The sequence below is a fragment of the Ovis aries genome, chromosome X (genome assembly GCF_016772045.2).
Source record: "Ovis aries strain OAR_USU_Benz2616 breed Rambouillet chromosome X, ARS-UI_Ramb_v3.0, whole genome shotgun sequence".
NCBI lineage: Eukaryota > Metazoa > Chordata > Mammalia > Artiodactyla > Bovidae > Ovis > Ovis aries.
Genome location: NC_056080.1, coordinates 18,164,271 through 18,179,209, shown reverse-complemented (window position 1 = coordinate 18,179,209; position 14,939 = coordinate 18,164,271). Strand labels below are relative to the sequence as shown.

The 14,939-nt window shown below is 43.6% G+C and overlaps 2 protein-coding genes across 14 annotated transcripts in view; one reads left to right on the top strand and one right to left on the bottom strand.

Moving 5' to 3' along the window:
* Positions 1 to 14,939, top strand: part of SH3KBP1 (SH3 domain containing kinase binding protein 1) — a 332,004-nt gene that overhangs the window by 228,950 nt on the left and 88,115 nt on the right. For all 13 annotated transcript variants that reach the window (XM_060407724.1, XM_027963245.3, XM_060407720.1 and 10 more), the window contains one exon: positions 4,342 to 4,417. In XM_060407724.1, the coding sequence (XP_060263707.1) occupies positions 4,342 to 4,417 (76 nt within the window). The remainder of the gene's footprint in view (positions 1 to 4,341; positions 4,418 to 14,939) is intronic.
* Positions 5,864 to 6,501, bottom strand: LOC101110649 (large ribosomal subunit protein uL22). Its single transcript, XM_012106362.5, has one exon. It carries the CDS (start codon positions 6,474 to 6,476, stop codon positions 5,922 to 5,924), a length of 555 nt encoding a protein of 184 aa, XP_011961752.3. The 5' UTR covers positions 6,477 to 6,501; the 3' UTR covers positions 5,864 to 5,921.

The following is a 14,939-nucleotide window of genomic DNA, read 5'->3' as shown; positions in this document are numbered from 1 at the left end:
TAGGGAACCGGATTCCACTTGAGTCCAGTCCAGTGATTGAGTTTCCTACAAGCATTAGTTTCTTCATTTTGGCACAGAAAAGAAAAGAAAAGAACTTCGCTAACTGAAATCATATGTGAGTTATCTGTCCTGATGCTCTGTTACCAAAATCTTGCTGAGCTGGAAGTGTATATGATGCTCCTACTGTTCACAAAACTCCCCCAAAACTGTGGTTAATACTTTTGTTAAGAGAGCTCACATGTGAGGGACTTCTGATATTAACTATTCAAAGGACAGAATTTTTTGAATTACTTATTTTTAAAAATCAGGCTTTAATTGGAGTTTAAGATGTGACAGGAGTGACAGAAGTTGACACCAACTTGGTGATGACTGTGTGTTGAAGATAGTCACCATCTGTAGAGCTTCCCCCTCTATACACGTCAGCTCCAGACTTACATCCACTCCCAGACCAGCAGTGGCCTCTGGGTTGGGGGCAGTCAGACCAGAGTCATGTTGATGTGGATCCTAGGAAGTCTTTAGCCGCAGCACAGAATAGAGGAGGGCACGTGGGCTGAGCTATGGAGCAGAGCATGGGAGTTCCTTCTTTGGAAAGTGAAAGTCGCTCAATCGTGTCCGACTCTTTGCAACCCCATGGACTGTACAGTCCATGGAATTCTCTAGGCCAGAATACTGGAGTGGGTAGCCTTTCCCTTCTCCAGGGAATCTTCCCAACCCAGGGATCGAACCCAGGTCTCCTGCATTGCAGGCGGATTCTTTACCAGCTGAACCACAAGGGAAGCCCCCCTCCTTTGGAAAGCACTTGATAAAGTGGGCCCATTTGCAGATCTCTTAGAAGATGGAAGAGCTGCGTCCTGAGCAGCATCAGCACAGCCCCGAAGTGTCAGGCCCGTACTTGCCCAGGATAAACCGTCTTCTTTGCGATACCCAGGAGGGCAGGAACTCTGAACTCGGCTGAGGAGGCCAAAACAAGAGATCCCAGATGCTCTTCCACATCCACTACCGCCTGCCAAGTGGATGAGAGATGTATGGATACGATTCCCCGGTTTTTCCGTCCACATAAGCCCACATGATGGCTGACCTTCAGTTATATAGGACCCTTGTGTGCACTGGAGCTGGGCATTGCTCTCATAATGTGTGCCCTTTAAAATCTAGGGTTTCCATTCATGTTTAGTCCAGATGTTTTCAGAGGTAGGGGAAGCTAGAAGTCTGGTGAGAAAGAAGTATTTCACTACCTTTTGTCTTTCTTCTTGTATTTAGAAGAAGGGTAAGGGACAGAGGTTCTCAGATGGGGTATTTGGAAAAGGTGTAGGGTGTTTGGGGTGGACACAGTGATGAAGGAGCACTCTAGGCTATTATTGGGCAGGAGCGAGGGTTGCTAACTCCCCTTGAGAGTCTTGTCCAGTGAAGAAACCTCCCACCCCAAATGCCACTGAAGAGCAGCAGGGCTTGGCCTTCTCTGAAGGTTGGTGCAGTCATGGGGATCTACACACCTGGCCTTCAAGGCACTCTGAGCCCAGGGAGGCTAGATACAGTCTTCCGCTTTTGGTTCAAAGCCATCTTACTATCCGTTCATTCATCTGCTATCCGTTCATTCAACCTTTCAGTCCTCCTTTGGTGAAGGGTCTCGTGGCCACCTATGCTCCCCTAGCCCCCACCCTCAGTGATATTGTCACCTTGTCTGCTCTGTTAAACTTCATGTCTTCTCTGAAGTGACTCATTTAGTAGCAATAACAAGTTCTTATGCCAATAAGACTGGAGAAGAGGAAGGCATTTGGTGGAAGGAGGTAGAGAAGAAGAGCAAGAAAGATGTCTTATAATTTGTCTAGGTTTGAGACTAAACACCCAAGCTGTTAATCCTAGGAACAGGTAATTGGTTAGTGCTAATAGAATCCTTTTACATCGAGGTTGCTGGTTGTTACACTTGAATGTACATCATGATGCCCTGGAGGGTGTGTTCAGACAGAGACTTCCGGGCACCATCCCCCAGCTTTATGATTGAGAAAGGCTGGGCGAGGCCTGGGAATTGGCCTTCCTGACACAGTTCACAGATGAGGCTGGTGCCACGGGTCTGGGAGGCAAACTTCTCTAGGTCTGGGTCCTAGAGAAAAGAGAGGTTCCTGGAAGACCAGGCTGATTGGGGAGGAGCTGGCATTCCTCTTGACCTTTAGTCAGGGCCCATATGAGGAAGAAGAAAGAACTTAAGATATAGCACCCCCCAGAAGATGACAGCCACATCGGCTTCACCACCACCCCAATTCTGGGATCCATGCAGAGGCCAGTGTGCTGTATTTTCTGAAATACAAAGAAAAAAATAGAGTAATCTTTGCTTTCTTATGTCTTTCTGTTCAGAAGTAGGTGTATTTAACTGGTGGCCTTTCTTGATGTCTCTTAACTTGGTAAACTGGGATATCACTGGTAAACCAAGACATTAGAGCTAGAGGGCAAAAATTCTTTTCATTACCAAATAAGGGGGAGTCATAAAAATACACAACCTGTGAAGGCTTCTCTAAAGGAAGGCACCTGGCTTAAGGTCCAAACCATTGGATGTCTGATTTTTTCAGGAGTGGAAGCCAAGTCAGGATTGGACATTGTGTTTACTGCTCTGTTTTCCTAATTTTCTCTCTCTACTGTCAGCAGTAACTCAAGGATTCATTGTTTTTGTTTTCTTCTTCCTAATTTGTTGACAATAGTGTTGATTTATTCTGGTCCCCAAAAGGGAAAACCAGAGAAAGGGAGAGAGATTCTGTTGGAAGTGTGAGCAGGAATGCGGCTAACACTCTGAGAGCCTCTATTTTTATTGTCACTTCCTGACTTTTCAAGATAATTCTAAGGATAGTTTTTCATCAAATGTGACCTTATGGCCAAATAACAACCAGCTTTTTTCCTCCTTGACGTTTTGTCAGAATCACACCATGTTATTAGTTTGAGTACTTAGCGGTGGTTGAGGAGTGGCATAATATTTGGGGTTTCATTTTTTATCCAATATAGAAAGCCCTGTGGCACTAAATAAAAATGTCACCGTGTAAAATTTAAAGGCTTTCTGTCACAAATGTTTTTAAAAATTCATGAAGGGCTGAGGATTAGATTTATCTTACCCTCTTTCTGTGATATATTCATATTTAATGTTAGTTTCAGCATTTGAAGCATGAGGAGATTTTTTGAATGAAAAACTGTGGTGAACCAGTTGTATCTGAAGAAGCAGGCCACAGGGCGGTGTTTGAATCGTGCGGTTTACTCCCCTTCATGTGTTCAAGGGGCAGATATGCTTGGTTTTCCCAGTGGCTGGACTTCTCCCTGGGAAAAGCCCTCATTGCTGGAGAGGTTGCCGCATGCGGCTACTTGGATCTGACAGCTGTTTCCCTGCGTCAGGGGCCATTTTCCTTGGGCATTAATCCCCAGCACACATATATGACAGTGGAGGAGCAGAGAGGGGCCCGACCTCACCTTTGGGACTCTTGTTTTTCTTCTTTGTGGCTTTGAGTCACTGAGTTGCCTGTGTTTGGGGGACTATCTTTAGTCAGAGACAATATCCATTCTTCCCTGTGGAGGGTCCAGAAATAATGAATGACAATAGAATTAGCTATGAATGAAGAGATGAAACGACCTCAAACTCATGTATTTTTTTAAAAATTGCTAAGCAGGTGCCTTGGGTCTGCAGCATTGGCCTTACCCAAAACCCTGGAGGGTTTAAAAGCTGGTGAGGAGGAAGGGAGCTGTTGGCCCTGCTTGGTCCACCTTCAGGGCAGACAGACCTACCTTGGAGGACACAAGCATACTTCCTCTCACCACAGGTTGGCTTGTAGATGACTAGAAGGAGACGCAACAAGGCACGTTTGTTGTGGACTGTGGCTTCTGCCTGTCCTTCCACCTGTCCCTCATCAGTCTGTTCTTCTGTCCCTCTATCCCTCCATTCCTCCCTTTTTTCTGTCCTTTTGTGCTCTCCCTCTTCCTGCTTTTCTTCCACGCTGCATGCGGACACTTTTAAGCACCTGCTCTGGGCCATAGATTGAGCCAACTTCTCATAAAATGAGGGGAAATGTACCTGTTTTCTCTGCTGAAAGTAATCAACCTTTTAATAAGAGCCGAGGAAGAATGGCAATAAGAGATATGGCTTGCCTACAAGGATAAACCCTTTTGAGCTGGTTTTCCCACTTACTTGTCCCTGTGGTTCAGACCTAATCGAAGACAGGCAGCCATTACCTAGAACAGTACCAAAACGTAAGTGTGTGGTTTGGGGGATGAGTTGTGAGATTTTCGCCATCATGATCTTGATGTTTTTATTCCTTTGTTTAATGCAGAGAATCATCTTGATAAGTAAAAATCATCTTTTTCCCCCCTCAGACTATTGGCAAGAAGTTACCTCCAACTGCAGCAACTCCAGACTCGTCAAAACCAGAAATGGACAGCCGGACAAAGGGTGAGTTTTCTTTGTTTATCTGTTTTATGTTTGAAAGCAGTGAATGGTTTTATGATCATTGAGCCACTTTTGAAAAATTCTTATATAATCTTAATAGCTTTTTTAATAGCACATTAGGAAAAAAAATGCACCCAGATAGGTTTCATTGTGTTCTACCAGTAGGGTGGGCACAAGTTCAATTCAGAACTCCTCAGTGGAAGAAGATACTTTCCTGCCATTTGTTTCTCACCTGCATGAAGAGCCAAGGGCTTATCCATGTATACTTGGATCCATCTGCATAGTTGAGGAGTCAGGAAGGTTTTAGAAAATGGCAATTCAAGCAGTGTCGAGATTCATAGGCCTTCAAGTCAGAGAGGCTTTATGTTTTAGCCTGACCACTCAACAGACACTCCCAAATCTTGACTCCTTCAGCACAGCTCTGCTTGTATTCCTGTAGTTAAAAGTATCTGTCTTCTGTCGAGCCAGATATGCTCTTCCTGTCATTTTTACCCATTGGTTCTAGTGTCTGGGTCTATATTGATTTTAGCCCACTTTTCTCCTAACAGTCTTTTAAGTATTTGAGGATAATTGCCCCACCCCAACCTTCCCAGTGGTCAGTGCTCTCCATCCTAGAGTTGTCAGAGAAAATACAGGAACGCCCAGTTATATTTGAATTTCAGATAAACAATGAACAATTTTTTGTCTTTAGTATGTCCCATGCAATATTGGTTATTTATACGAAATTCAAATGTAACTGGGCATCCTGTGTTTGTATTTGCTGAGTCTGGCAGCCCTCCAATTCCTTTAGTCATTCTTCTAATAACTGGAATGTTCTGAACATGCTCTAGTCAGAAATAAATACTGCAGTTCCTTCTAGGGATTTCACTTATTTTTTTTTTCCAGCTTCAGATTTCCTTATGAGGATAATGTAGACAGACTACTAATCTAGTTTGGAAATCCAAAGGTTGAGAGAGGCTCTATCATACATATGTGATTATGATTAATATAAGAGCAAGCACAAATATATTCTTTTAGTTGCGGAAAATATACCAGGAACTCCTTTTTCAGTGCAAAACAGGTAGTTTTGAGAGCAAGTAAATGTTACTGCCTTAGACATAAAAAATGAATTTATGGGACTGCCAAGCCCCAAATGGTGTTTTAGATAAATACATTCATGGGTGTTATAGGTGCAGCTGTCTTAATGGTTCAGGTTCAGATGAGGTCGACATGCCTTCAAGGTGTTAATGATACAATCAGACTCTGTTTAAGAGGCAGGAAGCTCACTAGACTAACGCTCTAATCCAGCAGCTCCCCCAAATTGATTGTGCCCCAGAGAGCTGGGCCACACCTCCAGAATTTCTGAAGCAGCAGGTCTGGGGTGAGGACTGAAATTGTGCTTTTCCAACAAATTCCCGGGTGCTAGAATGCTAATGCTAAATCTCCATTTAAACACTAAAACCTTCAAGATTCTTTTTTTTTTTTTTTTTTTTTTTTTACTTTTATTTGCATTTATTTTTTGCGGCATTTATTCCCGGGCCATAAGTTTTTGTTTCTTCAGTTTCTTCTGGGATATCTTTTTCTTCTGTGCAACCTCCTCTTCTGGTTTAGGAACAATCTGTTCTTTTTCAGTAAGGATCATCTCAATGTGGCAGGGAGAGCTCATGTAGGGGTTGATCCGACCGTGAGCTCTGTAAGTCCTGCATCGCATCTTGGGGACTTTGTTCACTTGGATGTGCTCAATGACCAGAGAATCTACATCTAAGCCCTTAAGTTCAGCATTACTCTCTGCATTTTTGAGCATGTGTAGTAAAAATTCAGCACTCTTTTTGGGCCATCTACCCTGAGTCCAGCCCCACTGTTTGGCCTGTGCACACCTGCCAACTCCACCGTTGTAGCGGCGGAAGGGCACACACTGCTTCTTTAACGTGACGTCCTTCAGATACTTGGTGGCTTTTCGGATATGCATACCCTTTATGGCCTGGGCGGTTTCACGAGTGTTCTTAAAGTGTACACGAAGATTTGAACCTCTTGATTTGCATGATTTTGTGGGGTTTTCTGGGTCAAGTGAATAGCGCACCATTTTTAGGAGTCACCTCAGGCCGCTTACCGGAACCTTCAAGATTCTTGAAGAGCATCCTGAAACTTTTTCTTTACATGAATTCAAAGTTAAACTATTTCCATAATGTTTTCTGCTGTTGGACAGTAGCCCATCCTTCCTTCCATTCAACTGCTCATTCTGTAGTTCTGGCAATTGACAAGTTTATCAGTGATCCAGGTTATTAGGCAAGTTTGCTGGAATGGCTGGAGTGGAAGATGGGCAGGAAGAGGGGAAGACACATCAAGCCTCAAAGGTAATTGGAATGGGGTCCCTGGGACAGGCTGTCCTTGTGACAGGTGACAACCAGTGGCCTTCACCAACCTCAGTCATGTTTGCAGAATAAGAATCTGAGAAACAGAGAATTTTTTTAATGGAAAAGCGTTTCAATAGAAGTGAAAGAAAAATGCCTTATAGATTGTTCCTCTCTCTGCAGAGTAAATAGAAGCTAGGGTGACTTGTGAGTTGGTTTGGGGGAGGCAGAGCTGGGGGAATCTGAGTGTCACTTGTAAGATTGTGACACAAAATAGGACAGTCTGCAGGACATGCTTAAGTGACTCATCCTCAGGCCTCAAGAACTCACACTAGAATAAGAGCATATCCTTGATTGATCTTTTTGTCCTCGGTAATGTCTGCAGGCAGGAGACTCAGGTCTGTTTTGGCAAGGTTAGGTGGTGGGTGTGGAAGGAGTTTTAGAGAAGTACTGACCAATAGGAATACTATGTGAGCCACATACAAGAGTTTACATTTTCTGGTAGCCACATTAAAAAATAAAAAAAGAAAAAAACAAGAAAAGAAACAGGTTAAAAAAAGAATTAAGTGGACTCAATTTAAATATATTTTATTTAGCTCAATATATCCCAAGTATTATCCTTTCAACATGTGTAACCCATAAACAATTATTAAATGAGGTATTTTAATTCTCTTTTCATCTGAATCTTCAGAATCCAGCGTGTATTTTCCATGTATACCACATCTCATCTTGGCTTAGCCACGTGTTGATTATCAGAAGCCACACATGCCCAGGGGCCACCATATCAGACAGTGTAGTTTGAAAGTGATTCTGGGATCTAAGATGGGCCTCCTGGGCCTGGATTTTAACACAGTTCAGAATGCTGAGGTCCCTTGAGCACTTGGGAGAATCCTGACTCTAGCCCACGCCTCGTTCAGTCCTACAAGTGTCTATTAACGACGTCTATCACTAGATGCATCCCAGAGTGGGGCTGAGTTGTTAATAACGAGTGGTTTTACACGGTAGCAGGGGTATTCTGCTGAGAGTCAGGAAGCACAGATTCCGGGACTAGCTCTCTTCTTAGCTAGCTGTGTGACCTTGGGCAAATAATTTTGTTTCTCTGGCCTTGCTCTTCATTGTCTGCATTGTCTCTGAAGTCAGAGGGTTGTGCTCAAGAGAAGCCTTCGGGTCTCTCCCAGCATCTTCACTATCTGATTCAGTTCCAAAAGCTTTATAATTCAGAGTGAAAGCTTTCTGCATTCCAAGAATTGAACAGCCCTTGGGAGAGGCAAAAGAAAGATGTGAACAGTTGAGTCGGAATATGAGAAGATGTCATTTGGCACAGATGCCAGAGATAAGTCTGTGTGTAAGTGGTTGGGAAGAGTGATCACTCTCAGTGAAGCCTGGAGAGGTTTTTATTGACAGCCATGTTTTCATGGAGCCAGAGCAAGATTGCTGCAGTTTAATCTCACCCCTCACACACTTTCTGGCTCCCATTGTAAAGAGCAAATTCTGGGGTAATGGTTCTCCCATGATTTCCATGAGGGCTCCTAGTCCACCAGGTAGCCCCCTCCATTTGGAACATTTTGCTGCTTCTGGATTTTGGTGTAGTACCCAAGTTCAGGTGGAAGGACACAGAGGACTGACCCACTTTTCGAAATGACCCTGAACTTGGGGAAGAACACAGCCTCCTTCCTTCCGGTTGGAAGTCACACCCATAACAACTTGCCCAGCAGTACAGAGAAGAGATGTGCCTTCCCACATAGCTGTCTCCTTAGCGCGTTCAGATACTGGGTTGGCCAAAAAGTTTGTTCAGGGGACTTCCCCAGTGGTCCAGTGGCAAAGACTCTGAGCTCCCAGTGCAGGGGGCCGGGGTTCAGTCTCTGGTTAGGGAACTAGATCCCACGTGCCACAACAGAGAGTTCATGTGCCACAACCTAAGACTGGGTGCAGCCAAATAAATAGATAACTATTTTTGAAAAGGTTTCTTTGGTTTTTTTGGTAACATCTTACTGAAGAACCCAAGTGGTCTTTTTTGCCAACCGGATACAAGCTCACGTCATGAGTAAGCATTATGATGATTCAAAAAATATTCAGTGTAGATTGGTATCTTCTGAGAGAAGTGAAACTCAGCTGATCAGGATTTATTTAAACAACATCATCTCCCCACCCCCAGTAAAGCTTTTATGATATTGAAATTCATCAGAAATGCATGCTGTGGAACAGATTGCCATAATTTTTGTAACAAGAGAAAAGCTGTCTAAATATTCATAAATGTAGTGCCCTGAGGTGCCTCCAGCTCACCACATCTGGAGCTCCCCTCTTTCTGACTACAATTGATACAGATTTGTGGCCTCTGTGGGATAGAAAAATAGCCTGAAGAAAGAGTTCTTTAGCATCTTCCTGAACAAACAGTTCAGTCTTAGAGATTCAGAGGACCAGTTGAACAGGTAGGTTAGAGAAAAAATAGTCCTTGACAGAATGTGTACAAAGGCAGGTCAGGCTTCTGAATAAACGATGCCTGGGGATCAAAGGCTAAACTTTGTCTGCTTATCCTCCCCTCACATTATCACTGGACACTTGCACCATCTTTCTGATCACTTTGTCCCTTGACTTGCTTCTTAGGCATTGTCCCCTGTGACGGTGACATGTAGTACCTTGTGGCTATCATTGATCCCTCATGGTGGGGGCGGTGTCTTCTGCCCACCACCCCCACCATCCAGTCCAGGAAAGTGCCATGGACTCAGTGGACACTGGCAACAATGGTGGTGGAGCAGATGGAGAATTAGAAATGATTTCAGTTTACCAGGCTCTGTACCTAACAGAGTCTTGTCAAAGCAGTGTAGAAGCCACAAGTCTCCTTCCCCAAGTTCACAGTCACCGGGAGGGAAAGAACATATTTGTTGACCCTCGAGCTTATTTCAGATTCCTAGGGGGTCAGCAGTGGTTGCTCTGTGGGACTTGACAGATCCTTGTTCTTTCTAGCCTCTGCCAACGCCCAGCCAACCCAAGAGCTCCTGGTTTACGCTAGTTTGACAAGGTCACGTTTCTGGGCTCATTGCAACACAGGGACTGCCCAGGAACCCTGTGGAGCATTGCACCAAACAAAAACGAGCAGTTACAGATTTGGAGGAGAGGCGGAAGTGAGCAAAATTTAGATGAAGCAGCAGGGTTTTGATATGTTCCAAGCAAAACAGGGCTGTGTAAGTGGGGCCACATCACAGCTGGTCTGTGAGCTGAACCCAGTCCTGTGTCTTTGGGAACCACTGATCCAAGAGCAGGGCTGTGTCCAGTACCCCTTACAGGAGGCCCTGCGCTGGTGTGGGGATTCCAGGCTTCTTTTCTGTGTCACGGTGACTTGTTTCCTTCAACAAAGGGTGGAACACGTCATTATTACTAATACGATACATAAAAGCAAAGTTTCTGATCACCTGTGGTCTTAGAGGACAGACTTTCTCAGGGAGTAAGAAAGCAGTAGTCACTCTCTCAGAGAAGGGGCTTCTTGGACCCTTTGCAGCTGTAGCGTGTGTGCTTGGAAGAAATACTATTTCCAGTTCATGTTGCAGCTGGCTGTATCTGCATTTGTATCCGCATTTGCAGATTTTTACTTTCTCAGTCTGAGCTAATTTTCACTTTCTCGCTACATGTTTGATTAGGAGAAAAAAGGGTCACCTCCCCTTATGTTGGGATTTTTCCCAGCCTTGATGTTGTTGTTGATTCACTAAACTGTTTCTAGCTCTTTGTGATTCCATAGACTGCAGCACGCCAGGCTCCCCGTCCTTCACTAGCTCCTGGAGTTTGCTCAGATTCACGTCCATTGAGTCAGTGATGCTATCTAACCTTCTCACCCTCTGCCACCCTCTTCTCCTTTTGCCTTCGCCCAGCCTTACCTGTGAACTCTTTTCATCTCATTTGCCAGGATAGGTGTTTTTGCTCATTTATCTTCTCCAAAGCTCGCTTACGTTTGGGCCTTGGAAGTTTGATATGAAATGTGTGTCCTGCTGCTGCTGCTGCCGCTAAGTCACTTCAGTCATGTCCAACCCCATAGACAGCAGCCCACCAGGCTCCCCCATCCCTGGGATTCTCCAGGCAAGAACACTGGAATGTGTGTCCTACCCAGCCCTTTAGCTTCTCCCACACCTGATTTGTCCCTAAAGCCCTCAGGCTCAGTGTCTCAAGGGTCATTGTTCACCCTAGGAAAGCACCTTTCATCAAATGCTCACAACACAGATTCAGAGTGGGGGGGTCTTTCTGCAAGGGTGCCCAGCCTACCCATGCTGCAGATGACCTGGATTTCAAATGCAGTCCTCTTAGAAGACAAAATGAACTCTCGCTCTGCTGTCCTAGTGGATTTCCTTCCTCCCAAAGACTCAGAGTTTCTCCTCACCTGAGCAGGAGAAGGTGTCATTGAGAGGAGCCACGGTCTGCTCCATATTAGAGAACAGAAAGGCTTCCTTTGCCTGTCAGATTTTGATTTTTCTTTTCTTTTCAAAGTAAGAAAGTAAAAAGTGGCATAGTTCATATATATGAAATAATTTGAAAGTCATATTACCATCAACATGCAATACCAGAGGGGTCAACTTTTTCGTGACAGAAAGCATTGGGTCAGAGTTGACAATGTAGTGGCAAAGACATTGTGCTTCATTTCCCCGAGTTTAGATATAGACCCGGTTTTCTCCACTTGGGCCCTGTGAACATTTAGACCACATCAGACTTTGCTGGGGGCTGTCCTGTGTCCATTGTACGGTATTTAGCAGCCTCCCAGATGTCAGTTACCACCTCCCCCCATACTGTGACAGCCATAAACATCCAGGGGCTTTGTTGGTGTCTCATGGGAAGCCAAGTCAACCCAGTTGTGAACTGCTGGTGTGGACTATCTTATGCCCCAGGAGGGCACCACTGTATCTTCTGCCACCGGGCATATGCTGGACACTCAGTATTTTTTGAATAAATGTATTCATCCCACCCCTCCCATGAGTGTTAAAGAGAATAAGTGAAATAAGACTAGTTATCTGCTTCTTGTCATCAAGAATGGTTGGGAAACACCCCACCCCACTCTAGTCAAAGGCCTGGAACATTGTCCAGGCAGGGCCAGTGCTATTTTCCTCTGCTAGGAAGGGACCCCAGGTTTCTGCTTTAGGAAGTGATTTCCCCATTTCCAAGTTTCTAAGGCTTTAATCCAAACACATCACTCTGACTCTCCTCCCTGTTGCCTTGTCCAGAGCTCTGCATATAAGTGCTTTATTTCCTCTCCTTAATGATAAACTCCTTGAGAATCAAATAACTAGTCTTATTTCAGTTTTCCCCAGAACATGAAAGAAGTCAAACCCTTATTGCAACTCCAAAGTACAAAACACTCCCAAAAACTAGAAGGCTTTATCACTTCAATAGTGTCCAGCTCTGTGACCCCCTGGACTCTATAGCCTGCCAGGCTCCTCTGTCCATGGAATTCTCCAGGCAAGAATACCAGAGTGGGTTGCCATGCCCACCTCCAGGGGATCTTCCCAACCCAGGGATCAAACCCCTGTCTCCTAAGTCTTCTGCACTGGCAGGCCAGTTCTTTACCACTAGCTCATTCATCACATTTGGGGTGACGAAGCATCCATTTGCTGAAAATTTTTAATGTATATGATGCTTGAGTATAGCCCCAGATCCCAGCTGGGGATGTTACATATTATATGGTATGTGCAATGTATTTCCTTTCTAAAATCTGAAAAATTCTGTCCCCAGGCCTTCTGAATAAGGGATTATGAACCAGTAGTGTCTCAGATAATATTTGTCAGTTTAATGAAAGAATTTTCAGATTTTGATGTTGGCAAAAGTAGACACCACTGAGCTTGATATTTTTGTTCTGGTGTCCTCAGAAGAAAAGAAAACCTCCAGTTCTAGGCATGACCTGATACTTTCCATCTCTGCTGAAAGTTCTGGAAGGCTTCCAACCAGACTTTGTGACACATGGAGTTTTGATCTTCATGTCCTAAGTTGAGCTCAAAGAATTGTCCTAAATTTAATGTTACTTTCTTGGTGTGTATATATGTTTTCTTTGTTGATATGTTTATTCTGTTTCTCTGCTTTTATTTTTTTTAAGGTGAGAATATTTTCTTAAGTTTGTTTGCTTTTTGTACAAATAGACTATAAAGGCAGCTGAAGGGTGTCATTGGGTGTGGTCATGTGAATTAAATTCCTTGAACAATCTGTTTTTAATCTCATGTAAATTTCTAGAAATTTGGGGGGCTTTTTTTGAAAGGGATGTGAATTATGACTGGACTTGGTATTTCTTGAAATTGCAGTGCCGATCATCACTTAAAAGGGGCTCTTGATTGGGAACTGGGCAATTTTTGTTTCAGGGTCCTTGACCCTTCTGATACTGTATACCAGATATTGTATAACACATTTTCTCTGCACCTTTGAATGTATCTGTTTTTTTTTTTTTTCTTTTCTGGAAAGAGTCATTGCTTTTTATCAGATTCTTGAAGGACTCTGAGACAAAAAAGGCTTAAAAACTGACTTAAGGTTTCAGTCTTATGCTAATTTATTAATATTTTTAAATCTTTCTAAAGAAAAAAATAGAGACACAATCATCTTAATCACTGGATAAATCATGTCTTTATTTCTTGATGTGCATGTGTGTATTCATTCCTATTTGATCTTCGACTAATTAAATCCATCTAATTGATGAATAGATGGAAAATCCCTGCCTCCAAAAATTAATTTCAGTCCTTTACTCTCCGTCTCTGTCTGCTACTCATTTAAAATTTATAATCTTCCCACGTTCAAAAGGGATTTGGAATTATACCCTCCTTTCAAGACCTATCAAATGCCTGCTCTTTTGTGAACTCTCTCCTGAATATGATCTTGCCTTTCTCTGAAACACCGTGACGATATTCTGTCATAGTGAGTTGATGCTTATTTGTGTATTAGGTTGGACTTCTGTGTGAGGGTGGTTGGACTGACCTGTATATCACAAGCCCAAGAACTGACAGTAACTTTTTCATGTTGTTTTTTAGTCGCTAAGTGGTGTCAAATTCTTTTGTTGCCCCATAGTCTGTAGCCTGCCAGGCTCCTCTGTTCATGGGATTCTCCAGGCAAGAATATTGGAGTGGATTGCCATTTTCTTTTCCAGGAGATCTTCCCAACCCTGGGATCAGATCAAATCTGCATCTCTTGTGTCTCCTGCATTGTCAGGCAGATTCTTTACCACTTAGCCACCAGGGAAGCCCATCTTTTACATGGTGGTGACTCAGTAAATATTTGAATTAAAGTAGGAAACATTTTTATTCCACAGACTCTAGAAAATTAAAATCATAGTCTCAGTTAATATATTATTTTGTATTTGAATTTACTTTTGAATATCTTAAAACCATTGATATAGCCAAACCAGCCTAATGTTATTTCCCAATACTGCTGAGTTAGGGCCCAAATGCCTCAGAGGTAAAAAAAAAAATTCTTATTTTCAAATATATCATAATAACTTAAAATGTGGGGTAAGTAGTTGTCAGGAGTGTTGTGAGTTACGGGGCTCATGACCAGAGCCCTGAACGGTCAGAGGCAGCTGGGACTTATGTGTAGCCCAGTGTGTTCCTTGATGCCTCCATTATTTCACTGAGATATTTCTGAGGATCTGGGGAGAAGATGGATGAGCCTCACTCTCTAATTTAACCAGATAGTTCTGTTTTTATTTGTTTTATATTAGAGTTCTAGAATAAGCTTAAATTGGCTCTAAGAGTCCTGCTAAAGTTAGCCAAACCCTCCTCTTGGTACTCCTGGGCCAGCCTCTCTTTCACAACTAAGGATGTGAGGTCCAGAGCAACAGCATGATTGCCTCAAGTTGTGTGCTTGGGAAGGACTGGTTGGGGCCAAACCCAGTCTTGACCATCCTGACTTCTAGCCCAGAATCCTCTCTTCCTGCTTTGCTATCCCATAGTCCTCTACTTTATAGGTGTTGCTAGAGAATCATCAAGAAACACTGAATGGGAGCTATGTCAGGTTCTGGAGATACAAAGATGGGTAAGGTATCGTGTGGGAACCTGCTTTACCGAGAGAGGTAGTTAATGGTAGCCACTGGCACTATCACCTCCTTCTTTTATCTAAAATTGGTGCTTTCTAGATCATTTGGCAACCCACTCCAGTATTCTTGCCTAGAGAATCCCAGGGACGGGAGAGCCTGGTGGGCTGCCGTCTATGGGGTTGCGCAGAGTCGGACACAACTGAAGCGA